The sequence below is a fragment of the Micromonas commoda genome, chromosome 6 (genome assembly GCF_000090985.2).
Source record: "Micromonas commoda chromosome 6, complete sequence".
Lineage (NCBI taxonomy): Eukaryota > Viridiplantae > Chlorophyta > Mamiellophyceae > Mamiellales > Mamiellaceae > Micromonas > Micromonas commoda.
In genome coordinates this window covers 935,818-962,022 of record NC_013043.1, presented here as the reverse complement: position 1 = coordinate 962,022, position 26,205 = coordinate 935,818, and the positions used below count along the sequence as shown (strand labels likewise).

The window sequence follows — 26,205 nt, the reverse complement described above, 5'->3', positions numbered from 1 at the left end:
TTTCTCCAACGCCCTCGTTTCGTCACTTGTGATCCTTCATTCCTTCGATGGTGTAGCTCACGCGCGTCGTCCCTTTCTTCACCCGCACACCAGTCACGTCCACCGACCCGATCTCCTTCACGTTCGCCACGTGCGTCCCGCCGCACGGGCATCCCGCGGTGTCCGGCACGATGGTAACGATGCGAGGAGTGGAATCCTTGGGGATGTAGCTCGGGAGCTCCCCCCCGCACGCCTCCGCGGCCTCATCGTACCCCATCATCGCCGCCGCGGACCCACCCCCGAGACTGACGAGTTTGTTCATCTCGGCTTTCAGATCGGCCATCAGCTTATCCTTGTCCAGTCCCTCCACCTTGCCCGTGTACTCCACGTACGCCTGGTCGGGCTGATGGAGGCCCTTTGCCGGCACCATGACGTCGGGTCCGAAGCCGATGTTGGTCATGGCGACGTCCAGGAGGTGCCCCGCGGAGTGTATCCTGGCGTGAAGTAGCCTCTTGTCCGCGTCCACGGTCACGATTACCTCGTCGTCGGCGTTGAACGGCGCGGCGCCCTCCTCCTCGAACTCGCCCAGATGCGTCACCGTGCCGTCTTTCGTGGACGCCACCGAGGCGACGACGAACGCGACCCCCCCGGGTCCGACGATGCGGCCGGTGTCCGAGGGCTGGCCGCCGCCCGCGGGGTACGCGACTGTCCTGTCGAGCACGACGACGAAGCGCGCGACCCCGTCGTCCCCGGGATCCTCCACCGGCTCGCAGCTGACGACCTTTGCTTCGCACGAGGTCTGGTAGGTGTCAGAGAAGTACACGAGCTCAGTCTTTGGCGAGGTCATCGCGGCGCGCGCGGGGGAGATGAGGGTCCTTGAGGCTGTGTACGCGCGTGGAGTGGCGCGGGGTGCGAGGGTTACGATCCGCGGGGGGCGAGAGGCGAGATGAATCGCCTTTGTCGCCATGCAAGGACGGCTCGACCTCGTGGAGTGAACGAGCGTGGGCAGCGAGCGATCTGACAGCGGGATATCATGAAAAAGGTCACTGCAAGCAGTCGAGCCCAAACAAAAACTGAAGACCATTCCAGCTTCCTCAGATCAAGAGTACGGGTTATCAGCATGTGAGATAATTTGTGATATTATTGGTTTTGCCAAAGCTCTCGGAGAGTCTCGTCACATGAATAAACGAGGCATGACCAGAAAATATCATACTGTATCCCATGTAAAAGCGAGGCAAAATATCGGTATTATCAAAGCTTTCCTGACACTCCAAAAGGCGTCCATTTCCTACCATTGGAAAATTAGAAACTCTGCGGAGGCGTGTCCCAAAATGCGATTAGATATTTTTGCTTTTTGGGTTTCCCGAACCAGAGAGGCGCGTCATTCTCTCGAGGAGGTCGACGCGTGCCGAACGTTCGACGCGAGACAAGAGAGCGAGAGGCTCAACATGAGTTATAACGGGCCGCCCCCGCCGCCGCCGCCGTACGGCTACGGGACGCCGAACATGCCGCCGCAGGTGAGCGGCGATCGCCCGCCCCTCGCGCCGTTGAAAAAAAAGTGCTTTCACGCGGTCTGACTGGACAGCGTTGTTGACGCGCGGCGCCGTCGCGACGTCCTCGTCGCGCGCGCGCCCCGTCCGGCCCGTTCCGACCCGCCCGAATCGATCGTACTAGGTCTTTTGAACCGTTTCCATCGCTGACGCTCCGATCCACGATCGCCTCTCCGTCGACGCAGGGCATGTTCCACCCGTCCATGAGCGCCCTCTACGGCAACCCCTACGGAGGTATGCCCCCGAGCATGATGGGGTATCCCGGGCCGGCGTCGCCCGGCGCGTACCCGGGCGGCATGGAATACGACATGATGGCGAGATACGCGCAGATCTACAGGGCGCACCAGGCGTCGCAGGCGCACATGGGACATTCCTCCTCCCCGGGCGCGCGCTCGCCCTCCTCCAGCGGCCGGTCCTCGTTCGAGTCCCAGGGGGGGCAACGCGGAGGCGCCGCGGGTGGTGGCGGGGTACCGCCGCCCGCGCCCCCGCCCTTACCCCCCGGCGCCGCGCCCCCCGGGCAGCACATGAACTACCACCCGCTGACCGCCGAGGCGCTGGCCAGGTACCAGGCGATGTACGCGGGGGGCGAGGAGTACTGGGAGGATGGGGACGAGGACCACGACGGGGGTTCCAACACCGACTCGAGCAAGCAGAGCGTCGCGCGGAGGAGGCACGCGCGCAGGCGCAGGCAGCTCGCGAGGCTCGCCGCGGAGAGGATGGAGTGGGAGGTTCGCTCCAGGCAGATGGAGAAGGCGCTCATGCAGAAGACTGGCGACGGGGCTGGCGACGCCGCTCTTCCGGAGAACCTCTTTGCCGATTTTCGCAAGGCGCTGGCTCGCGCGCTGCTGCTGACGTCTGAGGTTGTGGAGCGCGACGACGCCGCGGCGGACGACGACCCGACGGAGGACGGGAGCACATCCATGACGTCCCAGACGCTGAGCGACACGGACAGCGAGGAGCTCGCGAACCAGCTCGTCTCGGAGCTCCGCGGCGCTTCGCTGGAGGATGGGGTCGAGTCCGGGGTGAAAAACGCGGACGGCGGCTCGAACGCGAACGGCTCGAACGCGAACGACGACGGAACGGAGGCTGGCAAGGCGAAAGGCGGCGACGGCGCTTCCCACGGCGCCGCGGGAACGGAGCGGGAGCCGCACGTGCACCCCACGCGGGAGCGTCACTCGCACGGCGCGTCTAAGAACCACCGCAGGGCCTCCGCCGGCGCCATCGGCACTTCCCTGTCCAAGTACCTGAACTCGTTCGCGCCCACCGCGCGCGGCGACATGTTCTCCCCTTTATCCCACGCGTGCTTCGACCCGTCCATCGCGGGCATCGAGGGCGTGATCGCGCTCGAGCACGGCCTGATCATGGCGCAGGAGAGCGGCCTTTTCTCACCCGGCGAGCTGCTCGTCACGGCGGTTTCCACGAGGGATCTGCTCACGTGTTTCTCCGGCGGGGGTTGCGGCGAAGTCATTGGCGCGCCCGCGGAGCGCATGGTGGGCACGTCCCTGATCGCGGGATTGCACGCGGAGGACATTCGGAACCTCGTGTTTGCTTTCCATCTCTTCCCGACCATCTTGCCCGAGATTGAGTGCGAGAAGGGTAAGGATGGTGAAAGGGAATCCAAGGATGGCGGCGAGGGGGTCGGGGCCGGTATGATGCCGGCGCCCAATTCGGTGAGGCTGCTGCCGCACGGTTTCCTTCGTCGCCGTCACATCAGCGGGGCGTTCGTCTCCATGGAGCGGCTCGGGGGTATCATCATCACCAACGACGCGGCGGCGAAGGCGAGAAAGGAATCTGCCGAGGTCGCGCCCGCTCCCGAGAAGGGCGAGATTGACGACGGTGGAGACGAAAAGACCACGCCGAAGACGATCGCCGCCGCACCCAAGGAGGAGCGTCCGTTCCCGACCGAGGAGGAGATCGCAAAGACCATCGTCGAGGAGCCCGCGGTGGAAAAAGCGCCCGAGCCCACGACTGCCGTCGTGTCCACACCCGCTGGCGACATCGTCGTCCCGATTAACAAGTACCACCCCGCGAACAAGAAGGACGCCAAGCCGGCGGGCGCGACGTCGGCGGTGCGATCCGCGCTGTCCGCCCCGTCGACGGTCGGCGCGGGTCGCGCGTCGTCGATGACGGCGTCGGCGTCTCCCTTCAATCCCAACCTGGCGAGGGAGAAGAGCGTGACGGAGGGCGTGCCGGTGACCGGGGCTGGGAAGGCGGTGTCGGCGGCGCCCGGGGGCCTGGTGAACAAGGGGAGGGGCGACGCCAACGGGAAGACGTCCGAGGCTGACCTGGCGTCGCTGGTGGCGCACTGCGTGAGGCACGCGAAGAAGGCGAGCACGAGCCCTCGCTCGAGCTTGGACGGCGACGAGCTGCCCGAGGGTATCAAGGACATTCTGTTGCGGCTCACCGGGGAGACGTTCAGCGAAAACACCATTCTGGTGACGATCGAGCGAGTGAGAAGGGTCGGGGGCACGGTGGGAAACGAGGTGCGGCACAACTCGCAGATGATGGTGGTGTCCAAGCTGCTGAACGATCTGGCCACGAGGAAGCACAGGGCGCTGCCTGAGAGGACGCCTCACACGATGACCGCGTGACGAGGCTGCCTGAGAAGACACGATAAGACCGGAAGAGTCTCTCATTTATTGTTTATGCACGACCATCATGTTTGTTGCAAAAGATCCGAAAAGGGAAAGCGGAGGAGGACGCCCGGCTATCACGCAAGGGTGTTTAGGTTAGTTCTATTCCATCGAGCTCTCATTTGAATGCAAACGAGTCCTCCTCTAAACATCACATCACATTCCGGGAAGCAGCTCGTCGTCGAGCACGCCGCCCATCCCAAACTCGTCCGACATGACGCTCTGATTCAGCGCCTTGCCGGGCGTCTCCGGCGCGTGCGGCGATTCCTCGTCCGGCGGGAGCCCGCCCTCCGGCATCTCCAGCTTCGCGCGGCCGATGAGCGGCTTTTGCGTCTCGGCTGTTATATCGCCGCCGCCGCCGGCTCCCCTCGACTCCGCCGCCGAGAGCTTCTCGTCGTACTCTGCAGCCTCCGACGTCCGTCCCAAGTCCGTCAGGATGTTCACGATGTGACGCAGGCACTCCGCGTTGTCCGAATTCCTCGCGTGGACGCTCTTGTACGTCTCCAACGCATCCGCGAGCTTACCCGCCCTTCGCTGGCAGCTCGCCGCGAGGAGCGGCCACTTGGTATCCCTCGGCTTAACCTCGGACGCGAACGCGAAGAACTCGTGAGCCTTCTCGTACGCCCGCTGCTGCGCGTGATAGGTCCCGAGCCACTCGATGACCGGAATGTTCGGCGGGTAGACCCTGTGCGACTCGTTGTAGCATTGCAGAGCCTTGGCCTCGTCACCCGCCTCGGCGTGAAGCGCACCGAGCCTCGCGAGCACCCCGGGGTCGGTGGGAAGCCTCGCGTGCAGGAGGTCGAACTGCTTGATCGCCATGGACCTGTTCCCCATGAGCTCGCACACGTCCGCGAGCTGCCAAGTGGCCTCAGGGTCGTTCGGTATGATCGAGATTACCTTCCGGAAGTTCACCAAAGCGTCCTGATACTGCTCCAGTCGCTTGTTGACCAGACCCAGGTTGTAGATCGCGTCCACGCAGTCAGCCTCGACGCCCACGGCCTCCAAGTAACAGTCCCTCGCGCCCTCCATATCTCCCCGCTGCAGCATGCAGTTACCCTTGTTCACCAGCGCGCTCGCGTCGTACCTGTTGCTCTCGACGCTCATGTCCGCGTACTTCTCGGCGTTTTCAAAATCCCCCTCTGCAAAGTAGAGGAACGACAGGTTAGTCGCCGCCCTCGCCTTCAGCGCGTGCTCCTTCTTCTCGAACTCCTTTAGGGCCCGCTTGCCCTCCTCGAAGTTTGCCCCGCGGCCTCGCAGGTGGGCCAACGCCTGCTCCATCTCCAGCTCGTTCGCGAGAAACTCGTACCCGTGCGCGTGCATCTCCTCGAGTAAAAACTCGTACCCGAGCTCCTCGTTGCCGGCAATCTTGGGTCCGATGAGCTTGGCAGCCTGGAGGATCTTGCGCCGCGCCTCGAGCTGCTTCTCGCGCATCATCTGGCGCAACCCATCGTCGCCCAGGACGTCGTCCGCGGTGGCCCCGCGCCGCGTGGCACCTAAACCCGCGCCGCCAGCTGTGTCGTCGCCGTCCTCGTCGGGCTCGTCCGATTCGTACGCCCTGAGCTTCAGCAACGCGATGAACGCTCGTTTCATCTTGTCCTTGTCGCCCACGGCGTAATGGCACACGACGAGTTGGAAACCCGTGTGAACGTCCGGTTCGTTGTCCATGATCTCGCCGAGGGTGTTCGCCGCGTCGACGTACTGTCCCATGCGGATGAAGGCCATGGCCACGTTGCGCGTGATCTTCATCCGCAGCCAGCGCTGGTTGGCGGGAACCTGGTCGATCGCCATCCTGTACATCTTGATCGCCTTCTGGTAATCCTTCTGGTTGAAGTACACGTTGCCCATGTTCACGCGGACGCGCCCGCCGCCCACGAACGCCTTGTTCTTGACGATCTGCGTGTAGGTGTCCATCGCGTCCGCAATCTGGTCGTTGCCCTCCAGCGCGTTGCCGAGGCACAGCTGGGTGGCGAAGGCGAGCTCGAGGTTCTGCGAGTCGCCCATGCCGGCGTTTTCCCGCACGCGCGCGAGCTGGCGCTCGCGCTTGCACGCCTCTCTCGCGGTCTCCACCGCGCGAGCCCAGTCCTTGTTGATCTGCGCGCGGGAGGAGGCCTCGAGGAGCTCGTGGCACTTGGCCTCGTGCTCCTTGATGGCGACGTCCGGACCGTCCTCGGGCTTCTTGCGCAGGGGCGGCGCGGGGCCCTTGCCGCCGGCGACGGCGGGTCCGCCGGCGACGGCGGTTCCGGGTCTGCCGCCGGAGTAGCCGGCAGCCTTGTTCGAGGCGGTCATGGGGCGCGCGGGGGCGGCGGTGCCCAACCTCCCGCCCGCGGTGCCCTGACGCATCGGGCCCCCGGGTCCTCCCGCCGCGGTTGGGGCGTCGTAGTTGAACTCGTCGTCGTTCGGCGCGGGGTTGAAGGAGGAGGAGGTGGCGGTGTAGCCACCGTAGAGATCATCGTCGTCGTCCATCTCGTCCTAGATGCCCTCGCCTCCCCTCGGCGCCTCCTGGGAGTGGCAGCGAAGGTCAAAGTTTTCGAGTTGAAACGGTTTGATTTTTTGCCTGTGCTTTTTTTGGCCGGCTTCAAAAATTTCACGACATGGGCACTGAGAGCGACAGGGCGACGAGGATGGACGAGGCGTTTGCGTCGTATGTAATGTAATTGCGACAGGGTGACGAGGAGGGACGAGGCATTTGTGCGTCATATGTAATATCATTGCGCAGACAAAATGCAAGCAGCTAGCAACTAATACGGTCAATCTAGAGTTTTTAGCAGCACCGGCACCGGCACCGCACCCAGGCCTCAATTCCCTATTAACCCATCAGGCGAGACCCTCCAGAGGTGTGCGTATTATATGTCACTTACTTGTCCTCCTTGAACTGGACCTTGGTGATCTTGCCAAGCATGACGGCGGTGTTGCCGTCGAGGAACGCAATGCGGGCGAGACCGTCGCAAGCCTTGAAGTGGTCGACGACGAAGGGGTGCTGGGGCTCGAAGACAGCCTCGGCGACCTCGTTGGACTTGAGGGCGACGGGGGACTCCATCTTCTTGCCACCGGTCTCCTTGCCGACCTTGAAGATGAGCTCAGTCATCTTGCACGCGGAGCGGCCGCAGCGCACGAAGGCGACGGGGGAGTAGCCGGGCTTGAGCTGGCCGGGGACGTCGAGAACCTGGACCTGGGCGTTGAAGTTCTTGCACGCCTTGAGGGTGGTGTCCTTCTTGTAGATCATGACGTCACCGGTGCGGGGCATGTTGATCTTGTCGAGACCCTTGATGTTCATGCCGACGTTGTCACCGGGGTGAGCCTCGTCGACGCGCTTGTGGTGCATCTCGACGGTGAAAACCTTGCCGACGCAGGGGTTGGAGACGGTGTGGGTTGGGATGAAGACAACCTCCTCACCGGGGCGGACGACGCCCTGCTCGACGCGGCCCGCGAGGACATCACCGACACCCTTGATCTTGTACACGCCGGAGATGGGGAGGCGCATGTCGGCGGCGTCGTTGCGGGGGGGCTTGGTGACCATGCCGTTGAGGACGTCGAGGAGGGTGTCGATGTGGTGCTTGTCGCCCTTCATCTCGTAGTCGATGACATCGACGCCGGACCACCAGCCCATGTTGGTGGTCTTCTTGATGAGGTTGTCACCCTGCCAGCCGGAGATGGGGAGGACGGGGACGCACTTCTCGACGTAGTCCTTCTTCCAGCCGACCTTCATGAGCATGTTCTTCATCTCGTTGCGGATCTCCTCGTAGCGCTCCTGCTTGTAGCCCGCGGTGTCGCAGTCCATCTTGTTAATGCCAACGATGAGCTGCTTGACACCGAGAAGGTTGATGAGGCGGGCGTGCTGGCGGGTCTGGCCCTGGACCTCACCGGCCTTGTGGTTGCCCTTCTGGATGGCGGTGGTGAAGTTACCGTCGGCGGGGACCATGAGGAGGGCGACGTCAGCCTGGGCGGCGCCGGAAATCATGTTCTTGATGAAGTCACGGTGACCGGGGGCGTCGATGATGGTGTAGTGCCAGTTGTCGGTGAAGAACTCCTTGGTGGTGCAGGAGATGGTCACACCACGCTCGCGCTCCTCCTTCTGCCTGTCCATGTAGAAGGCGAAGGCGAAGGAGGACTTGCCGAGGGCATCGGCCTCCGCGCGGAGCTTCTCGATCTCACGCTCGGGGATGCCTCCGAGCTCGAAGATGAGACGGCCGGTGGTGGTCGACTTACCGGAGTCGACGTGACCGCAGATGACGATGGAAAGGTGCTCCTTGCCGTCGGTAGCCATTTTGTCTGCGGCGGCGACAAAAACGTGCGGGGAGGATTGAGATCACGTCAATATAGGTTCGGGGAGGGGGGCGTTGGGGCGAGGAATGGACGGATCGAGGGGAAGCCGGCGCACGACCACGATTACCCGTGCACGAGAGACGAACCCATGGGAGCGGGCGCCGACTCGGGGCACGTCGCGACGCGGATCTGGCGCAGATTCTGTCCGTCCCGTCGCTGTCGGGCGGAAAAAAGCCGGTCCCGCCGCCAAAAATGGTTTCGGAAAACGCGCTGATTCGCGCCGGGCGACGCGTAAACGCGCGGTCGCTTCGCGAATCGGCCCGATGCGTGTCGCACGAAAGAGAAACGCGCTTCCGTTTCCAAGGAATGGGTCGGATGCTCACCTGTTTGTTTGGGGGAAGGTGGATGTGTGTGTGGAAAAGTGAGCCGATTGGCGGCTCGAAAGCCGTGTTTCAGGGGTCGCAGAGCAGACCAAGAACGCTTCTCCGCCTCAGGTCAGGCGACGGTTCGAGATCCGTATGGAACTCAGTTGGAAAAGATTCGTTTTCCCCGGTTTGGTTTCGGATCACGTGAAACCCTCGATGAGGGTTCAATCTCGCACGTCCGGTCCCCGTGCCAAAAATGCTGTCGGTTGCCAAAAATTTCGGGGCCGCGGCTGTTTTGTAACTCCCGCCCGCAAGCCGCGCGCGGTCCCGTCCCGCGCGCAGAGCCGACGGGCGCGCGCCGGGAGGAGGCGAGGCGCGCGACCTATTCGAGCGCGGCGGACGAATCGAGGCGAACGAGGCGCGCGACTGGAAGTGATCGCGCGCGATCGTCGCCCTCGTCCGGTCTCGGCCCCATCGCGAAGGATAGGCGGCACCGCGCGGAGGCGGCAACGAACAACCGGGGGACATGGGTCTCGGGGGCTCCAAGTGCTGCAAGGACCTGTGCAGCACCGAGGAGGTGAAGAAGCCGCTGGTGGACCCGGAGACTGGGCGGGTTCCACGCGCGGGAACCGGCGGCGGAGGACGCGACGATGAGAGACGCGAGGGCGACCGCGGGCGTCGCGCCTCGGAGCCCGTCGAGCCCGATCCCGCGGTGTTCTACTCGCGCCCGCCGAGGTCTCGATCGCAGCGACGGTTGGTGAACAACGACACGGCGAGGGAGACGGCGAGCGATCGACGCGAGGCGCGCGCGCGAAAGCACCACCACAGGAGCAACCAGAAGGTGGGCGAGGAGACGGTCTTAAGGTTCCATCAGGAGAACCCAGCCAAGGCGCCAATCGTCGGGTCGTCGTCCGAGGACGACATCGGCGCCAAGCCCGCGTCGGCGACCCGGGCGGACGACGTCAGCCCGGCGCGGTCGGTCGAGAAGGACGAGGAGGAGAAAAACTGGATCGGCGTGTGCGACGCGAAGCTGCAGCACAGGGTGTGGTGGTGGTCCATAACCTTCGTGCTCTTCTTCGTCGTCGGCATGGGCGTGTTCCTCGGACTCGCGCACGGGTACCGGCCGGAGCGAGAAGATCACCCAACCTCGCCGCTGTACCCGAAAGTCTCCGTCCTCGAAGACGAACCCGACGTGGTGGTCCCGGTGCGCCATCAAAAAGAGACGACGCATCGCTCCAAAGAGACGAGCACGATTCGTACGCCAAAGCCGAGCGCCGGTCCGGATGCGTCCACGCAGATGCTCCGCGAGTGGGAGGCGATGGACGAGTCGCTGTGGAGCGAGCGCGACCACCAACCGGCGCGGCGGGCGGACAAAGGCGTCAAGGGCACGGCGGAGTCGTCGAAGGCGTCGGCGATGAAGGTGAAGGAGCGGGCGGGTTTAGCGCACTCGCGGAAGATGACGCCCGGGGGGAAGGCGAAGGAGCGGGGGGACAAACAAGGGGCTGTCAAGAGGGACGTCGCGCCACCCGGCGAGCTCGAGTCGATCGATTCGCCCCTCGAGGACCCGCGGCTGAGGGCGGACCTGAACGCGGCGGTGTCCAGACTGCTCCGCAAGGAGATCGAGAGCGTCGGCACCGACGCGCCCAGTAGCACACATTAGAGACGACGGTAATACGACGCATAGCCAACTAAACGTCGACGGCTTTGGGTTTTAAAGATGCCTAACCCGCCGTACCACTGAGGTTGCTAACTTACGGCGACGCGTCGCGCTCGCGCCTCGTCCACGCGTCGTCGGTGGTTTTTGTTTTTGTCGTCATCGTCGTCGTCGTTGTTGTTGTTGTTACAGGTTAGTCGTCTACTCGGTGATGTCGGGGAGGGGCTCCTTCGGATCGATGATCTGGATGAGCGGGTACCGCTTCTTGGACTGCTTGCACAGGTCAATCGCAGTCTCCCCATCCGCGTTCTTGATGGAGATGTCCGCGCCAGCCTTGACGAGCTTCTCCACGCACACCGCGTCGCCGACGGTGACGGCGTACATGAGCGCGGTCCAGCCGTCGCTGTCCGTCGCGTTGAGATCCACGTGTTTCTCGATCAGCTGCGCGCGGGGAGGACGGAGGTCGACGTCAAGGTTGGTTCGGCGGGATCTGACTCAGCAGACGGGTCGGGGCGATGACGCGCGCCGAGGCGGCGTCGGTGCGAGGGAGGGGGATTCAGGGCGGACCCGATCGACTGAGACTGGCGATATTAGACGATGGGCGGGAACTCACGTAGTCGAGGACGGATCCGTGGTGGTGCACGGCGGCAGTCATCGCGGCGGTGCCCCCGTCGGCATCCTTGAGGTCCAGGAGCGAGGGACCGCGACCGAGGGCCTTGAGGATCTCCGTGTTGCCGTTGGAGGCGGCGATCATGGCGGCGGTCTTGCCGGCCATCTGAAGGATCGAACGAATAGGTCAGAGACGGATCGAACGGGTCGGATCGCGCGTCGGAAGCATCCGAGGGGGCGTTCGCCGGACCGGCCGGAGCCGATCGGCTAACGGTGCGGGATAAAAAAGAAAAAGGGGGGGGCCAAAAGCGACAGACGCGGTGGTTCCCCGCGCGCGACTCTCACGTCGCGTGAAGACGTCACGGCGGCCGAGGTGTGCACAGGGCAGAGATCTGGGGAGTTTCAGGGTTTTCGGGCGCACCTCGCCGTTGGCCTGGATGTTCACGTCCGCACCGGCATCCAGCAGCTCGACGACTTTGGCGACATCACCCTCCTGAGCAGCTTGCTGGAGAGGGGTGAGGCCGGAGAAGGTGTCGTGATCATCGACCCCCATCTTAGCTTATTGGGTGTGTGTGTGTGTGGTTTGTGGGTTGAAAGTGTCGGGAAGTCGGCCGGGGCTGGTGCCTTGGCGCGTTTCCGGGAGCTGGATTGTGTGCGCCGATTGGGGAAGAGCTAGGAATAAAAAAGCGGATTTCATCTTTCTCCGATTCGTCACGGTCCGACTCAGCACCGATCGATTTCTATGGCGACCAGTCAGAGAATGGACCGGAAAATTCCCCGGCACGTGCAAAAAGCTGCGCAAACGGCGAGTCACGATTGGACAAGATCGCCGATTCGCGCGATCGCCGAGAGAACCGGCGCGCGTGTATGACAAACGCGTTTCGTTTCACCGATCGGGATCGTCCCCGCCTACAGTTTGCTGCCCCTCGTCCATCCCCCCATGTCGTACGCGTCATCCCCCCACAGACCCCCGTAGTCCATCGCCGCAGCCGCAGTCGCGGGCCTGACGCGGCCGCGGTCGCCGACGACGCCCGCGGTGGACCGCCCCGCGCCCGCGCCCGTCGCCGTCGCCGGCCTCGACGAAAAATACCCGTCGTCGTCGACGCCGCCGATCTCTCGTCCCCGTCCCCGCTCGCGCCACTCCCTGATCGGCCTGTTCTTCTCCGCGAGAGCCGCCGCCTTCTTGGTAAGCCTCACCTGGACGTCCGGAGCCTTCCTCCACGCCTTCGTCGATCCGCCCCGCGACGCCCCGGCCCGGCCCGGAGCGGACCCGATTGCCGGGGGACCGAGGATGCTGGACCGCAACTCTCGCGCCATCGCGGCGCGATACCCCGCCGACGACGACGCCTTCGCAGGGGTGCCCCACGGCGATCCGAACGACGCGTCCGCGTCGTCGTCGTGGTCGAGGTAGTCCTCGAACGTGGAGTCCGGATCGAGCGAGGAGGAAGGCGCGTAAGGGCGGACGGGAGAGGCGCCGGCGACGACGGCGGACCTCGGCCGGCGGGCAGATCCACCCGGCCCGCCGCTCGGGGAGGAAGGGACGAACCCTCCCGCGCGCATCTCCGTCCGCGTCATCGCCGCCAGCGCCGTCGCCGGCCTCACCCGCGAATCCCGACGCGCCTGCCTCGCGAGCGCGCTCGGCGTGCCCACCTCCCGAGTCCGTCCGCCGCCGCCGCCGAGGCCGACGCCGATTGGCGCGCGGCCCTCCTCGACGCCGACGTACCGGGCCGAGTCGAGCGCCGCCGTCGGCTCGTTCCTCGGGGCGGCGGACGTCCCGAACCCGGCGCGGACGGAGGGCGACGCTACGCTCCGGGCGGGCGGCGGCGGCGCCGCCCCCCCCGAGGACGGCGACCGCCTCGCCCAGCCTCCGCCCTCCGTCGATCTTCGAAGTTCCGAGCCCGCGTCGTCGAGCGCTTTGGTCGCCTCCTTACTCGCCGCGCTCGTGCTCTTCGCCAGCTGCGTCAGACGCTTCGCGACGACCGCCGGGAGGGACGCGAGGTACGTGGGGGGCAGCCGGAGGAACACCGCGCCGTGCGGATCCCCTTCCGGATCTACCCGGACGGTGAACGCGTGTCGTCCCGGCCCGACCCCGCCCCCGGCTTCGTCCGAGTACTCGAAGGGGACGAGGCACTCCTCGCCGAAAATCGCCGGCGGGACCAGTTCGCCCAACGGGACGTCGCGCGTTTCGTAGGTGGGCGCCCTTCGCCAGGCGCCTCCGCCACTGCCGGTTCGCGGTCGAAGCGGCGACACCGGCAGCGACGACGACGAACGCGCCTCCGCGTCGTATGACGAGTCCCGACTCGAGCGAACGGAGCTCCGAACGGAAGCGCCGCGAAACCCGTCCCGGGACTCGTCGTTCCCGACGTCCCTTCGAACAACCTCATCGGATGGGGGCTCCACCATCACCCTGGCCGTCGCGCTCACCTTGGCGCGCCCCGAACGCACGAAGAACGCGCCCTTCGCGTGGTCCCCAGCAGCGACGACGACATCCCCGGGCCCCGCGCGGATCACGACGAGCTTAGACGCCAACTCCGTGAGGTCCTCGTCCGACACGCGCGTCTCCGGAAAGAGCTCCGTGTCGCGGAGAAAGTCGGCGACGTCCGCACTCTCCGTCGCGCCCACCGCCTTCATGATCGCGGCGTATTTAAACCTGTTGATCGCGAGGACGGTGACCGGGGAGAGCGCGACGGCCGTGGCGGCTCGAGCCTCGCCGCCGCGCCGCGTCACCGCCTTTTCGCCGAACGCGTGACCCAGACGCACGCGCCGGGCCAATCGGCCGCAGTGCTTGGGCGCGCCGAGCGCCGCGGCCTGGACGTCGTGCGCGGCGTCGGTGATGATCCCGTCGTCGCCGTCGTACGCCCCTCCTCCTCCTTGATGTCCTCCTTTGCCGCGTGTCCTTCGCTCCTTTGTCGGCGTCACCGCGCTGCCCGGTCGCTTATCGCCGGGCTTCGCCAGTCGGAACGCCGCGTCCGCGCCCTCGCGTCCGCGCCTGACGCTCTCCGTCGCCCATAGGAGCTCGTAGTCCGGGGCGAGCTCCCTGGGGCCCTTCAAATTGGTGCCCTTCTGGAACAGCGCGACCTCGCCGCCGACCACCACGCACAGGGCGTCGCCGCGGTCACCCTCGTGAAAAATCACCGAGCCCGTCGCGTGCCGCGAAACCTCCGCGGCGGCGAGCGCGTCGGCGACGTGCACGGGCGGGAGCGCCCTGAACGCGGGCATGGACCGCGCCATCGCCGCGACGTCCTTGGCGTGCCTCCTGTCGATTTCCTCCCCGGATTTACGCGCGGCGACGTACGACACGAAGATCCCCGCCACAGTCTCCGAGTTGCGCTGCGCCGCGTCAACCTGTCGCATGATCGCGGCGGCTCGCTGGCGGGCGGTGAGCTTCGAGTCGAGATGGTCCGCCACCGACACTCCCGCCCGCACCGCCGCCGCCTTCTCCGCCTGCACCGACCGTTCGCGACGCCGCAGACGCTCGCGGTGCTCACGCTCGCGAAGCCGGTTGTTGTACTCGCGAGCCCTCTCGTTCTTGCTCGGCCGAAACGCCCTCGCGGTGGCCCGCACGGGCGCGCGGGTTGCCGGGACGGGGCTCGGGGACAGCTCCAGCGACGGCGAACGACCCGCGGTAGGGGGCGTCCGCCTCGCCGAGGATTGGGTCCGACGCGGCGAAGGCGACGGCGACAACGGGATTCGATCCCGCGACCTCTCCGAATCCTCGTCGACGACGACGATTTTCCGCCCCGGCGTCGCCCGCCCCCCGCCCGCGCGCGCCTTGACCCTGTCCCGCGCCGCCTTGTTCCGCGTCGCCGTCGCCACCGCGGCTTCCGCCGCCGCCAGGGCGCGCTCCGCGTCCCGCGCCGCCGCGACCGCATCGCGCGGGACCCTCGGGCGAAAGCGCTCGTCCATGGCGAGCTCCGCTTTGCGCGCCAACGTCGCCGGGGAGTCCTCCTCCCGCCGCTCGCGGTCCTCGGCGAGCTCGAAGCTGACGCGGAGGCTCCGACGAGCCTCTCTCGGCCGGGCCTCTCTCGACCGATGCGCGTCGCCCGGGGATGGGGGTTGCGCGCTTCGAACGAGCGCGTCGTCGTCGTCGAGAAAGCCGCGACGAGGGGACGCGTACTCGATCGCCCCCGGCGAGGACCGGGGGCGATCGGCGGGGGATTTGAGGATGCTCTTGGCCGGGGATGGCTTCGGCGGCGGCGCGGGGCGGGTGCGCCGCGCCGGCAGCGCCCCGATCGCGTTCGCCTTGGCCTCCACCCTCTCGCGGAACGCGCGCATCCTTCGGACGTGGTCGTCCTCGCCCGGGAAGGTTATGCCGCTCGCCGGGCGCCGCCCAGACGGCGACACGGCCGTCGTCGTCGTCGTCGAAAGCTGTGTCGTCGTCGCCGCCGCCTCTTTTTGCGAGGACGCCGACGCGGGGCGCGATTTGACCGGCGTCGCCTCCCTCGAGGACGCGGCGGAGTGGAGGTACGGCGATTCAAACGAGGGCTCCGGCTCGCGCCAACGCGCGGCTCGCTCCGCGGCGGCGTTCCTCGCGACCCTCGCCCTCGCGGCGGCGACGCGTTCATCCGCGCGCATCTTACCGACCCTCTCGCGCGCGGTCTTGGCGCGGACGGCGGCCTGTATGCGCGCGGCGGCGTCGTGCCGCACTCTCGCGTCGTCGCGCGCTCGATTGGAAGCTTCTCGATTCGAAGCTCGCTCGCGTCTCATCGCCTTGACTCGGTCGCGCGCGGCCCTGCCGCGTTGGATGCGCTGCATCCGGACCGCCGCGGCGTGTTCCTCGTCGGTTCCCACGAATGTGCGGTGGGCGGGAGCGCCGCGAGCGTCGACCCGCGCGGCTCCTCTCACCTCCCGCCCCTGGCGTTGGAGGAAGTCCCGCTCGGCTCGCATCATGTTCGCCTTGAGCGTCGCCTCGGACGCGAGGTTGATCCATCGCTCCCGCTCCTCCTCCGTCCTCGCGCGCGCGTACCGTTTCTTGAGCTCGATCGCGTGCTTATCCGCGGCGGCGATGGAGGCGTCGTCCACCGGGCCGTACTTGCCCATGAACCCCTCCAGGAGCGCGTCCTGGTAGACGCTCTTGACGGGCGACCTCAATTGCCGGCTAACATCGCTGCTGGGACGGGGCGGGGCGGATCGGGGCGCCCGCTTAGACCCGCCGCGCGAGGGCGATCCGGGAATATCGCGCGTTAGGGGCGAGCCGGTGCTCGGGCTCGCCTTCTCCGGCGAGCGCGCGTACGGGCCCGCCATCGGCGCACGCGGCTCCGCCGAGGAGAATCCGAGGACCTTCCGTTTTGTGTGCAAAACTCAAATGCTCAAATCGGGTGCCGTGTTTGTCTTCATTGTTAACAACGATTACGCCTAAAATTACACACGTTTTCTAGTGAGATGCAAGGTGTGCATTTCTAATTGGATTCGCGCCGGAATCCAACCCGACCCCTCGCGCTCACGCCGGAACCCTCTGCGCCACCTTCCACTTCGCGTAGTCCTTCGCGATCGTCGCGTTGATGCTCCCCTGCAGGTTGGATATGACGGTGTCGTTGATGAGGTTGACGGCGTCGTCCAGGCCCGGGAACATCGCCACTGCGTCGTTGACATCCGCGGAGAGGTTGACGGTGATCTTACCGAGGACCTTTCGCCTGCCCGCGGGCGCGGTCCTCGCGGGCTTCAGGGCGCCGTCCATGGTGAGCCACACCTTGCCGTCGACGCCGAGCTCGGGGGGAAGCCCGTCGATCCTGAGGTCCTCGGCGGAGAGCCGCAGCTCGCCGCTCACGGGCTCCAGCCGGAGCGTGCAGAAGACTGTGGCCCTCCACTGCATGAACGAGAACGGGAGCAGCTGCACCTCCCAGGTGGTGTCCGAGAGCTTGCGGCGCCGCGCCTGATCCGGGAACGTGACGCTGATGATCCGCTCGCCGTCGCTGATGTAAGATTCGAACGTGTGCGTCGCGTCCTCGTCGGAGATGGTCAGCGTCATGCTCTTGCTCGACTTCCAGTCCTTGCGCACGTCGCTCACGACGCGCACAGGCGCGCCGCGGGAGGATCGCGCCGGTGGGGCGGGTCGCGCTGACGCCGCAACCGGGGTGCGACCCCCGAGGAACGCGGAGCGACGAGCGGAAGCGCTCGTCGCGGCGGCACACCTTGCCGTCGTCGTCATCATGAGTGACGTTAGCCCTATCGGGTTTCTTCGCAAACTCGTGGCTCACAGCGAGACAGTGATGAGACAGCGCGCGTCCGTGACAGCTGACCGTCCGCCAGCGCCAGTGCGTTTGGTTTTTATTGGTTTTTTCCCGCGCGGCGACGCCAACCGCCGAGTTCGTTCATCTTGAATGATGGGTTACAAAAAATGCTTGCACAATTTAGTTATCAACGCAGTCGCATCCGCATCGGCGACGACCCAAACTCTCTCTCATCATCAACTCTCCTCTCCTCTCCTCCTTGAGCACCGCCGTCAAATACAGAATCACCCCCGCCGCGCCGCGACGCTCTCGCCTTATTTAGCTGCGGATGGCGCTGTAATAGAGTTCGATGTAGTCGAGCGCCGGACGATTCCACGACCAGTCCTGGCGCATGATCCTCTCCTGAAGCGTCCTGAACCACACCTTGTCGTTGTAGTAGCAGTCCAGCGCGCGGTCCAGCGCGTAGTTGAGCGCCTCGGGGTCGGTACCCTCAAAGGAGAATCCGTTCGTCTGGTCGCCGGTTTCCTTGAAGTCGGTGGACCCGTCAACCTCCCACGCCGCGCGCGCCTTCTCGGTGTCCAGGTCGAAGACGGTATCGCGGAGGCCGCCCGTGGCGCGCACCACGGGCACGGCACCGTACCGCATGGAGATCATCTGCGTCAAGCCGCAGGGCTCAAACATCGACGGCACCAGGATGAAATCCGCGGCGGCGTACACGACGTGGGACAAGGGCTCATCGAACGCGAAGCAGAACGCCGCGTTCGGTCCGCCCATGTGCCCGGCCATCGCGTTAAAGTCAGCCTGCACGCGGGGATCGGGCGCGGAGCCGAGGAGGACAAACTGCGCGCCGCGCTTGACGCTGTGGCCGATGGCATGCTTGATGAGGTCGAGACCCTTCTGCGCGGTGAGGCGCGAAACGACAGCCACCATGGGCTGGTCGGAGCCCCAGGTGAGACCGAAACGGGACTGGAGCGTCTCGCGCGCGGCGCGCTTGCCGGCCTCGTGGTTGTCAGCGTTGTAATTCATGGGGAGGAACTGGTCCGTCTCGGGGTCCCAGATCTCGGTGTCGATGCCGTTGCGCACGCCGTGGAACTTGTGGAGGTTCTGGTTCACCGCGGGGTGGCCGGCAACCTCGCCGGCGTACGAGGGGGACACGGTGGTGGTGATCTGCGAGTGGAAGCTCGCCTCCCCGATCTTCATCTGCCCGTAGTTCATGTTGTGGATGGTGAACACAACCTTGGGCTTCCAAAGTCCGTAGTGATGGTAGTTGCCCCAGTACGCAGAGGCAACCTCCGCGGTGGACCAATCGTGGCAGTGGAGGATGTCGGGTTGCCTCTGCGTGCACGTGAGGAACTCCAGCGCCGCGTTGCAGAAGTAGTCGAACTTGACGCCGTCGTCGTTCCTGCCGTACACGGACCCGACGTCGAAGAAGCCGTTCTGGGGTTCGATGAAGAAAACCTGGATGCCCTCTACGATGCACCGCTGCACCACGATGGTGGTCCCGCCCCACTCGAACTGCGTCTCGTACTGCATCCCGCCGAGCATCGGGGACATGTTGAAGAACGAGTACTTCGGGAGGATGATCTCCACCATGTTGCCCTGGTCGTGAACCGCGCGCGCGAGCGCGGTGACCACGTCGCCGAGGCCGCCAACCTTCGCGATGGGCGCCATCTCGACGGAGACGTGGACGACGTGCAGCGGCGGCTTCTCCTCCGTGCTGCCCTCGATGGGTATGTGGTAATCCTTGCCAAAGTGGTTGTCGTACGTGCTCCCCTCCGCGATGCCGTCGCTGAAGACAAAGTCCATCATCCACGCATCCTCCGGGATTTTGATCTTGCACGTCACCGCCGACCCGACGCCCAGCTTGTCGGGGTTTGCCTCCATCTTAACCGCCCCCGGCGGCTCCGGGTGCGTCCAGCGGTTGAACCCCCCGGTGAGGTACACCTCCTGCGCCATGCCGAGGTTGGTGTTCTCCGGGTGGTAGGTGATGGTCACCTCCTCGCCCGCCACCGGGTGCGTGGGCTCCGTGGTGAGAATGTGCTGCGTCTGGCGCACGGTCACCTCGCGAGCCTTCTTGCTCGCCTCCGCCTTTCGCAACCGACGCGCGCGAAGCGCCTCCTTCTGCCGCTTCGCCTCCAGCTCCTTCTGAATGGCGATGTAGGCCATCCGCTCCTGGATGCGCGCGTCCCACTCCTCGTTGGTGGCGTTGCCGCCGCCCTTCACGAGGAGGCGATAGTCGTTGCCGTCGTTGTTGTCCCACGCATCCTCAGCCTCGTCCGAGATGACCATGTCGACGGTGTACGCCGTGGGGGGAATCTTGACGGTGGCACCCCACCAGTAGTTCTGGTCGTCCATCGCCGCGCCCTTGACCAGCTCCATGGTGATCTCCTGCTCGAAACCCTGGGCGAACTTGTTGAAGCCCACGTGGATGCGAATCTTCCCGTCGCCGCCGATCGGGTTCATCGCCTTGTTGAACATCATCTGGACCGTCGCGCCGGGCTTGACTGGCAGGTCAGACTTGACAATGCAGCGACCATCCTTGTGGAGCTCGCCCTCCGCGACGCCCTCCTTGCGGTTGCCCTGCTCGTACTTCTCCACCTCAATCTCCTTGGTGGCCTCCTCTAGCGCCGCCTCGTAGATCTTCTTATCGTGGAAGTACTTCTCGACCTCCTCCTTGGTCTTGCCGTAGTGAACCTCCTCGTACCAGTTCTCACCGCCGTTGTTGTCGTACATGTTGTCAGCCTCGAACACGCAGTTGAAGCAGTACGCCAGCTCGGGGACAACAAAGTCGGTGTAGAAGAACCCGCCGGGACCCGCGGGCTTCATCGACGTGTCAAACTTATCCAGCTTCCAGTCGTTGAAACCCGCCTCGAGTCGGACGCTGTGCCTGCCGCCGAGGATGCCGCTGTTCGCGGTGTTGATGTAAATCTTGGCGGGCTTCCCGGCGACGAGCTTCTCGGGGACGGTGAAGTAGAGGTTTCGGCCCGGCGCGTTGGCGATGTGGTCAATCGCGGATTTGGCAACCTCGACCTCGATGTTGGCCAAGAACTCCTCCTCCTTCCGCTTCGCCTCCTCAGCCTCCGCGATGGCCCTCGCCTCAGCCTCAGCCTGCATGCGCGCAGCCTCGGCCGCCTCCCGCTGCGCCGCCTCGTGCGCCAGTCGGTCCAGCTCAGCCTGCTGCGCGAGCTGGAGCTTCTGCTTCTCCACGGCGATGGCGGCGGCGATTTCTTCCTCGGTCATCTCCGGGGAGATGGACACCTCCTCGGCGGGCATGCCGGGCGCGGGCGGGGTGACCCCGGGGACGCCCGCGGGGGCACCGTTGGTGTACCCGGGTCCCCCGTTCATGGCTCCGGCGGGGTAGCCGTTCGGGGCGCCGTTCACGCCCGCGGGGGGAGGAACGGGAGCGCCGTTGGGGGGAGGCGGCGCGGGGGGCATCATGGCCGTCGGGGGAGCGTTGACCGGCGGGGGCAGGCCGTTGGGGGTCCCCTGGGGAGGGGGCGCCGCAGCCGCAGCCTGGGGAGGAGGGGGCGCCGCCGCAGGCGCCGCCTGGGGAGGAGGGGGCGCCGCCGCAGGCGCCGCCTGGGGAGGCGGGGGCGCCGCCGCAGGCGCCGCCTGGGGAGGCGGGGGCGCGGGGGCAGGCGCCGCCTGGGGAGGCGGGGGCGCGGGGGCAGGCGCCGCCTGGGGAGGAGGGGGCGGCGGGGCAGGCGCCGCCTGGGTAGGCGGAGGGGGCGCCGCCTGAGGAGGAGGCGGCGCGGGCGGCGGGGGAGCGGGTGCCGCGTCGAGAGCCGCGTACGGGTCAGCCATGTTGAGCGACGCGTAGGGATCGACGGTCGTGGTCGGCGGCGGCGGAGGCGGAGCCGCGGCGGCCTGTTCCGCCGGGGGCGCGGGCGCGGCGGGGGGCGCAGCCGCGGGTTCTGCCGCGGGCGTGGTGAACGGCACCGATGGCGGCGGCGGCACCCGGCTCCTCTTCATGAAAGAGGGCGCCTGCGCGGTCTTTGGGATCGAAGACGGGATGGGCGGGGGCGCTCCGCCCTTGGGGAGCGGGGGCCTGCCGGGGGCAGCCTCTGCCTCCGCCGGGGGCTGAGGCTCGGGCTCCTTCTCGCCCGTGAGCCACGCGGGCTTGCTGTCGGCGCGCACCACCACCGAACGACGAGAGGTCCTGCTGGGACGGAGGGTGAGAGAGACGGGGCGCGGCGCGGTCAGTTTCGAGGCGGCGGGTTTGGTCGGGTTCGACGCGCGCAAATTCTCGCGTGCAAATTATCAAATCCCTTATCCGACGTTTGGTCGTGTCTCTGGCGGGCGCGGTTCGGCGATGCGGGGTCGGTCGGGCAATGGCGCGGTGGAACGATCGCGAAAAGACACGTCGCATCGGTCGGAAACGCCTCGCGGAGCCTTCCGCGATCCAACACGACGCTTCGCGAGCTCCTTCGCGCCGCGCCAGGCTCGGGACATATTTCTCGCAGAGCGACTCACCTCACGACCGCCCTCTTGGTGGCGGGGGTGGACCCGACGCCGCCGTTGCTCCTCGCGCCCGCGCCGCGTCGCGACGCGGCGGACACGACGGGGTTAGCCTTCACGGCGGCGCGGGCAATCACATCCTGTGTCATCGCGGACGCCATCGTTCACCGCGCTCGCTCAGATCTTATCCGAGCGCTCCGGATCGCCTGGTGGGATTCCGGACCAAGGCTTTGATGCGATGGCGCAAACTTGGCGCGCGAGTTTTCGCTCGTCGAACGAGACGGCGGGCGCTCGGGACAGAGTCCGGTCGCGGTCGACGGCGCTGGGGTCGACTACGTTCGAAGGTCAACCAACGAAGGCGCCTTGAGCACCTCTCACCTATCGGTCGACGGTCGTGCGAGCGTCCAATTGACGAGTCCACGCGCCCGGCTTTTTTTCTCCTTGCTTTCTTCCTCTGGCTGGGGTGAGAACCGCGGAAATATCGAGTGGGCGTGGTTTTTTGATCTCTGCGAGGGCGGGTTTCGGAACCTCAAATGCTCTCGGATAAACCGCTGTTGGTCTCTCATTATTTCACGCGAGTTCGAAGCCTCCAATGAATCGAGGCCAACTCAGCTGATCCTCGAATCGCGATTGGCGATCGCGCACGGTACACCAGCTCGGTTGGTTTTTTTCCGCGGGAAATCCAACCGCAATCCAAAACTCGATCGCACTAGGCATTTGGTTCGGGCGATGACACACGCTGGGGCTTGTAACGAATTATGCGGGAGCTGTACGCGCAAACAGTTAAGCCGGGGTGCGTCCCACGCACGGCGAGAACACCGGCTGGTACACAACCCGCCAAAAAGCGACAAAAAAGAGATTGGATATTTTCGAGTCCCACAGTTGGAAGGAATCCTCCGTGACATGGCGGTTTTTTTATTGTGAACCTCGAAGAAGGTGCGGGGGCTCTCACACCCGACACCTCCGGTGCATGGCCTACCGAGCCCTGGGGTTGGGGTGGGGTCGGGCGCTCGCAGCCAGGGTCGCGTTCGACTCGCTCGAGTCCTCGGTGGCATCCCACCGTCGGTTCACCTCCCCGCTGCTCGGCGCGCCGCTCGTCAGGAGGTTCGGAGGATTCTACCCGAACGATCCGTGGCACCAGACCCCGGGGACGAGTGGCGAGCCGCGCGGTGAGTCCGCGCGACGGTCCGAGCCAGCCCCCGACCGAACCGAACGCGAACTCAGGGGACTACTCGAGGACCTCATGGGCGCGCGGCAGAGTCGCCCGGCGTCCCTGGGCATGGACGAAGCGGCGGAGGCGCTGACGCGATGGTGGGCTCGGGAGACGCGGAACGGCGGAGGCGATCCGGCGCCGCTCTCGTCGCGTCGCGCGTCCGTGCTCGTCCCGCTCTCCCGCGGACCAGACGGCGGCGTGCAGGTGCTGCTCTGCACGCGCGCGTCCGGGCTGAGCACCCACGCCGGGGAGGTCTGCCTGCCCGGCGGCAAGAACGACGACGGCGAGGGCGACGTCGACGCGGCGCTGAGGGAGGCGTCGGAGGAGGTCGGTTTGAGCCCGGGGGACGCGAACGTCCTCGCGTCGCTCCCGCCGTTCCTGTCGAAGGGCCACGTCAGCGTCCGGCCGGTCGTCGCGGCGATCCCGGACGATTTCGAACCCGTCCCGAACCCCGAAGAGGTGGACCGGTGCTTCCGGGTGCCGCTGGAGTCCTTCCTGACCAAAGAGGGGTACTCGTTTCGCGACTGGGAGTTCACGCGGGGGAAGCGCATACGCGTGCACAGGTTCGAACGCGGCGGGCACGACGTGTGGGGGCTGACCGCGGTGATGCTGGTGCGGGTGGCGGAGATCGTGTACGGGAGGCAAGCGGAGTTTGCGATGTCGCCGCCGGGGCCGGGAGGGACGGACATTCAGAGCATCGTGTCCGAGGAGCACCCGAGTGCAAACATGGAACCCCCGCGGAGCATGATGTGAGCCAACGTCGCGCCCGGCAAGAACATCGGCGCGACGCGTCGTCGTCGTTTACGCGAATCAATCAGCCCGCGTGAATCAACGTGTGGTATGGTGTATTAAAATGCAATCTGCTCAAACGAGATAAAGTCGTTTATGCCGAATCCCGCTCACGAAAAGTAGAAGGTACAAAACGGGGCAGCCTTGCTTCGCGCGCCCAATCGAATCAGTAGTGGTGGTGGTGCTCCTGCTTGATCTCGCAGTGCGGCGGGTCGATCTTCGACCACTCGAAGATCTTCTCCCACTTGAGCGCCGCGTGATACCAGGAGAGGTCCTGGGACATCGCCTGGATCTGCATCGCGCGCCACATCCTCGGGTTCTCCCGGAACAGCTTGCACGCGTTTGACACGCAGTACATGAAACTCCAAGTGTCCATTGAGTCAAAGAGCCAGCCGGTGCCCGGACCCAGGTCCGCCATCTCCCTGTTCCCGTCCTCTCCCTCGTCGGACGCGATCGCCGCCGCCACCGCCACCTCCGGATCGTCCAGCGCGAACGGGTTGTGCCTGGTGATGGTGTCGTTCAAGCCGCCGGTGGCATGCGCGATCGGCAGGGTGCCGTACCTCATGGCGTAGAGCTGGTTCAGGCCGCACGGCTCGAACCTGGAGGGCATCAAGAGGATGTCGCAGCCGGCGGTGATGCGGTGCGCGACGGGGACGTTGAATCCGACCCACCCGCGGAACTTGTCGTTGTACGTCGCCTCCGCCCACTGCATGAATCCCTCGAGCTCGCCGATGCCCGAGCCGAGCATCACCAGCTGAACGTCCTCGTTCATCATCTCGGCGATCGAGTCGCGGATCAGGTCGGGTCCCTTCTGCCAGTCCAGGCGACCGATGAAACCCAGGAGAGGTACGTCGTCGCGGACGTCGAACCCGAGCTCCCGCTGCAGCGCCCGCTTGTTCATGAGCTTCCCCGCGAGGTTGCTCACGTCGTAAGGGAACTCGCAGTGCGGATCATTCGCCGGGTTCCACTCGTCCAGGTCGATGCCGTTCACCACGCCGTCCAGCCTGTGCTTACGCTCGGTGAGGATCCCCTCCAGGCCCTTGCCTCCCAGCGGGGTGCAAATCTCCTCGGCGTATCCCTCGGAGACGGTCAGCACGCGGTCCGAGGTGGCCACGGCGCCCTTGAGGATGTTCACCACCAGCCCGAGGTCGAGCTCGTGCGCGCGCATGTGCTCGGGGTACTGGTACTCGAGGCACCAGTACCAGTCGTCGGGGATTCCGAGGTTAGGGAACGTCGTGGCGGGTTCGCTGCCCTGGTGCAGGATGTTGTGGATGACGGTGATGGTCCGCGCGTTGTGGTAGGTGTTCCAGTACTGGCGGTACTTGGACGCCACCACGAGCGGCACGAGACCCGCGTGCCAGTCGTTGGCGACAAACACAACCTCGTCGCCGTACGTTCCCTTACCCTCGAAATTGATCTTGAGCGGCGCCTCGCACGCGGCGTGCGACAGCAGCGTGTACCTGAACTGGTTATCGTCCCACGCGTTGCCCATGGCGTCCGCGTAGATACCCCCCGGCCGCTCGTAGCAGTCGTGTTTCACAAATACAAAGTCGACGCCGTCGTGAATCTGGTGCATGAACCCAACCTCGTGCGCGGCGCCGAAGCACCCAACCGAGGCGTTGGAGCACGTGTCGAACGCACCCTCGAAGTACTTATCCTCCTTGGTTCCCCGTTGGTAGTACGGCGAGACGACCATCACGCGGTGGCCGCGCTTGACGAGTTCCCTCGGCAGCGAACCGCACACGTCGGCGAGGCCCCCAGTCTTGGACCACGGCGTCACCTCCGAGGAGACGAAGACGATGGAGAGGGGCCACTCGGTCTTCTCGTACTTTGGCGGCGGCCTCGGGGTCACGCCCGTCACCCTCGCGGCCTGCTCCACCCGCATCGCCTCCATCCGGGCCCTCTCGTTCTCAACCTTGTCAAAGTGCTGGAACCCGACGCGCGTTTCGCCCTCGCCGAGGTAGGGCATCTCCATCCCGAGGACGTCCGCGCTGAACGAGCTCTTGGGTGCGGAGGTCCCCTGCAGGGATCCAGCCTCGGGGACGTAGTCCGGGCGCTGGGGAAGCGCCTCGGGCATCGCGAAGAGGTCCATGTCCTGCTTGAGCTTGTCGTTCGCCTCCTGCAGCTGGCGGATCTGCTCCATGACCGCAGCGGCTGTCGTGGGTGCGGGAGCGGGGGGACGGGTCAGCGGTCCGAGCATGTGGAAGTTAAGGCGGGGGATGCGCGATGGCGTTGGATCGGATTCGAACGACGCGCGATGCGGCGCGGTGCGCGCGCGATACGGCAGCGCCGTGCGCCGGTAACGCGTCGCGTGTCCCCGTCGACCCACGATAATTCGAAGGCGAGGAAGCTCAACGAAAAAAATGTTTTTTGGGGAGAATGCGGGCAACGGCGCGTGGGTCGAAGACGTCGCGCCGCGTCCAAACGATCGTTCAGGCGACTCACCTTCCGCATCGAGCTCATCCATCGAGTTCATCACCACCCCGACGCGCGCATTCCCGCGCGGCGCGATCACGCGCGTC

General features: G+C 65.8%; 11 protein-coding genes across 11 annotated transcripts; 3 read left to right on the top strand and 8 right to left on the bottom strand.

Moving 5' to 3' along the window:
• Window positions 1-22: 22 nt before the first annotated feature.
• Window positions 23-1,063, bottom strand: MICPUN_59480 (predicted protein; the record flags this gene model as incomplete). The annotated part of the gene is made up of 1 exon (XM_002502904.1): window positions 23-1,063. The coding sequence occupies one exon, from the start codon at window positions 1,061-1,063 to the stop codon at window positions 23-25; it is 1,041 nt and encodes a 346-aa protein (XP_002502950.1).
• Window positions 1,064-2,752: 1,689 nt separating this feature from the next.
• MICPUN_108487 (predicted protein) lies at window positions 2,753-4,308 on the top strand. The gene has a single exon (XM_002503258.1). The coding sequence runs from the start codon at window positions 2,807-2,809 to the stop codon at window positions 4,118-4,120; it is 1,314 nt and encodes a 437-aa protein (XP_002503304.1). The 5' UTR covers window positions 2,753-2,806; the 3' UTR covers window positions 4,121-4,308.
• A 10-nt stretch (window positions 4,309-4,318) lies between these two features.
• On the bottom strand, window positions 4,319-6,625 carry IFT88 (intraflagellar transport particle protein IFT88; the record flags this gene model as incomplete). Its single annotated transcript, XM_002502903.1, has 1 exon — window positions 4,319-6,625. The coding sequence occupies one exon, from the start codon at window positions 6,623-6,625 to the stop codon at window positions 4,319-4,321; it is 2,307 nt and encodes a 768-aa protein (XP_002502949.1).
• A 222-nt stretch (window positions 6,626-6,847) lies between these two features.
• On the bottom strand, window positions 6,848-8,837 carry TEF1.2 (translation elongation factor EF-1alpha/Tu). The gene is made up of 2 exons (XM_002502902.1): window positions 8,809-8,837; window positions 6,848-8,431 (listed from the first exon to the last, which is right to left on the bottom strand). Exon 2 carries the CDS (start codon window positions 8,424-8,426, stop codon window positions 7,017-7,019), a length of 1,410 nt encoding a protein of 469 aa, XP_002502948.1. The 5' UTR covers window positions 8,427-8,431; window positions 8,809-8,837; the 3' UTR covers window positions 6,848-7,016.
• Window positions 8,838-9,141: 304 nt separating this feature from the next.
• Window positions 9,142-10,480, top strand: MICPUN_108486 (predicted protein). The gene has a single exon (XM_002503257.1). It carries the CDS (start codon window positions 9,317-9,319, stop codon window positions 10,448-10,450), a length of 1,134 nt encoding a protein of 377 aa, XP_002503303.1. The 5' UTR covers window positions 9,142-9,316; the 3' UTR covers window positions 10,451-10,480.
• MICPUN_105748 (predicted protein) lies at window positions 10,481-11,694 on the bottom strand. The gene is made up of 3 exons (XM_002502901.1): window positions 11,475-11,694; window positions 11,058-11,219; window positions 10,481-10,885 (listed from the first exon to the last, which is right to left on the bottom strand). Exons 1-3 carry the CDS (start codon window positions 11,604-11,606, stop codon window positions 10,646-10,648), a joined length of 534 nt encoding a protein of 177 aa, XP_002502947.1. The 5' UTR covers window positions 11,607-11,694; the 3' UTR covers window positions 10,481-10,645.
• A 268-nt stretch (window positions 11,695-11,962) lies between these two features.
• MICPUN_101103 (predicted protein) lies at window positions 11,963-16,297 on the bottom strand (the record flags this gene model as incomplete). Its single annotated transcript, XM_002502900.1, has 1 exon — window positions 11,963-16,297. The coding sequence occupies one exon, from the start codon at window positions 16,295-16,297 to the stop codon at window positions 11,963-11,965; it is 4,335 nt and encodes a 1,444-aa protein (XP_002502946.1).
• Window positions 16,298-16,493: 196 nt separating this feature from the next.
• MICPUN_101102 (predicted protein) lies at window positions 16,494-17,201 on the bottom strand (the record flags this gene model as incomplete). Its single annotated transcript, XM_002502899.1, has 1 exon — window positions 16,494-17,201. The coding sequence occupies one exon, from the start codon at window positions 17,199-17,201 to the stop codon at window positions 16,494-16,496; it is 708 nt and encodes a 235-aa protein (XP_002502945.1).
• Window positions 17,202-17,541: 340 nt separating this feature from the next.
• On the bottom strand, window positions 17,542-20,337 carry SSIIIB (glycosyltransferase family 5 protein; the record flags this gene model as incomplete). The annotated part of the gene is made up of 1 exon (XM_002502898.1): window positions 17,542-20,337. One exon carries the CDS (start codon window positions 20,335-20,337, stop codon window positions 17,542-17,544), a length of 2,796 nt encoding a protein of 931 aa, XP_002502944.1.
• A 2,314-nt stretch (window positions 20,338-22,651) lies between these two features.
• On the top strand, window positions 22,652-23,647 carry MICPUN_101100 (predicted protein; the record flags this gene model as incomplete). Its single annotated transcript, XM_002503256.1, has 1 exon — window positions 22,652-23,647. The coding sequence occupies one exon, from the start codon at window positions 22,652-22,654 to the stop codon at window positions 23,645-23,647; it is 996 nt and encodes a 331-aa protein (XP_002503302.1).
• Window positions 23,648-23,849: 202 nt separating this feature from the next.
• Window positions 23,850-25,568, bottom strand: SSIA (glycosyltransferase family 5 protein; the record flags this gene model as incomplete). Its single annotated transcript, XM_002502897.1, has 1 exon — window positions 23,850-25,568. The coding sequence occupies one exon, from the start codon at window positions 25,566-25,568 to the stop codon at window positions 23,850-23,852; it is 1,719 nt and encodes a 572-aa protein (XP_002502943.1).
• Window positions 25,569-26,205: the final 637 nt, after the last annotated feature.

What these genes read in the sequence shown, in the direction of transcription:
- MICPUN_108487 (XM_002503258.1), top strand. Translation starts at nt 2,807, where the DNA reads ATGTTCTCCCCTTTATCCCACGCGTGCTTCGACCCGTCCATCGCGGGC.
- TEF1.2 (XM_002502902.1), bottom strand. Translation starts at nt 8,426, where the DNA reads ATGGCTACCGACGGCAAGGAGCACCTTTCCATCGTCATCTGCGGTCAC.
- MICPUN_108486 (XM_002503257.1), top strand. Translation starts at nt 9,317, where the DNA reads ATGGGTCTCGGGGGCTCCAAGTGCTGCAAGGACCTGTGCAGCACCGAG.
- MICPUN_105748 (XM_002502901.1), bottom strand. Translation starts at nt 11,606, where the DNA reads ATGGGGGTCGATGATCACGACACCTTCTCCGGCCTCACCCCTCTCCAG. An exon ending in ACATCCAGGCCAACGGCGAG is followed by an intron (nt 11,220 to 11,474) that starts GTGCGCCCGAAA and finishes TCGATCCTTCAG; the next exon opens with ATGGCCGGCAAGACCGCCGC. An exon ending in ACGGATCCGTCCTCGACTAC is followed by an intron (nt 10,886 to 11,057) that starts GTGAGTTCCCGC and finishes CCCCGCGCGCAG; the next exon opens with CTGATCGAGAAACACGTGGA.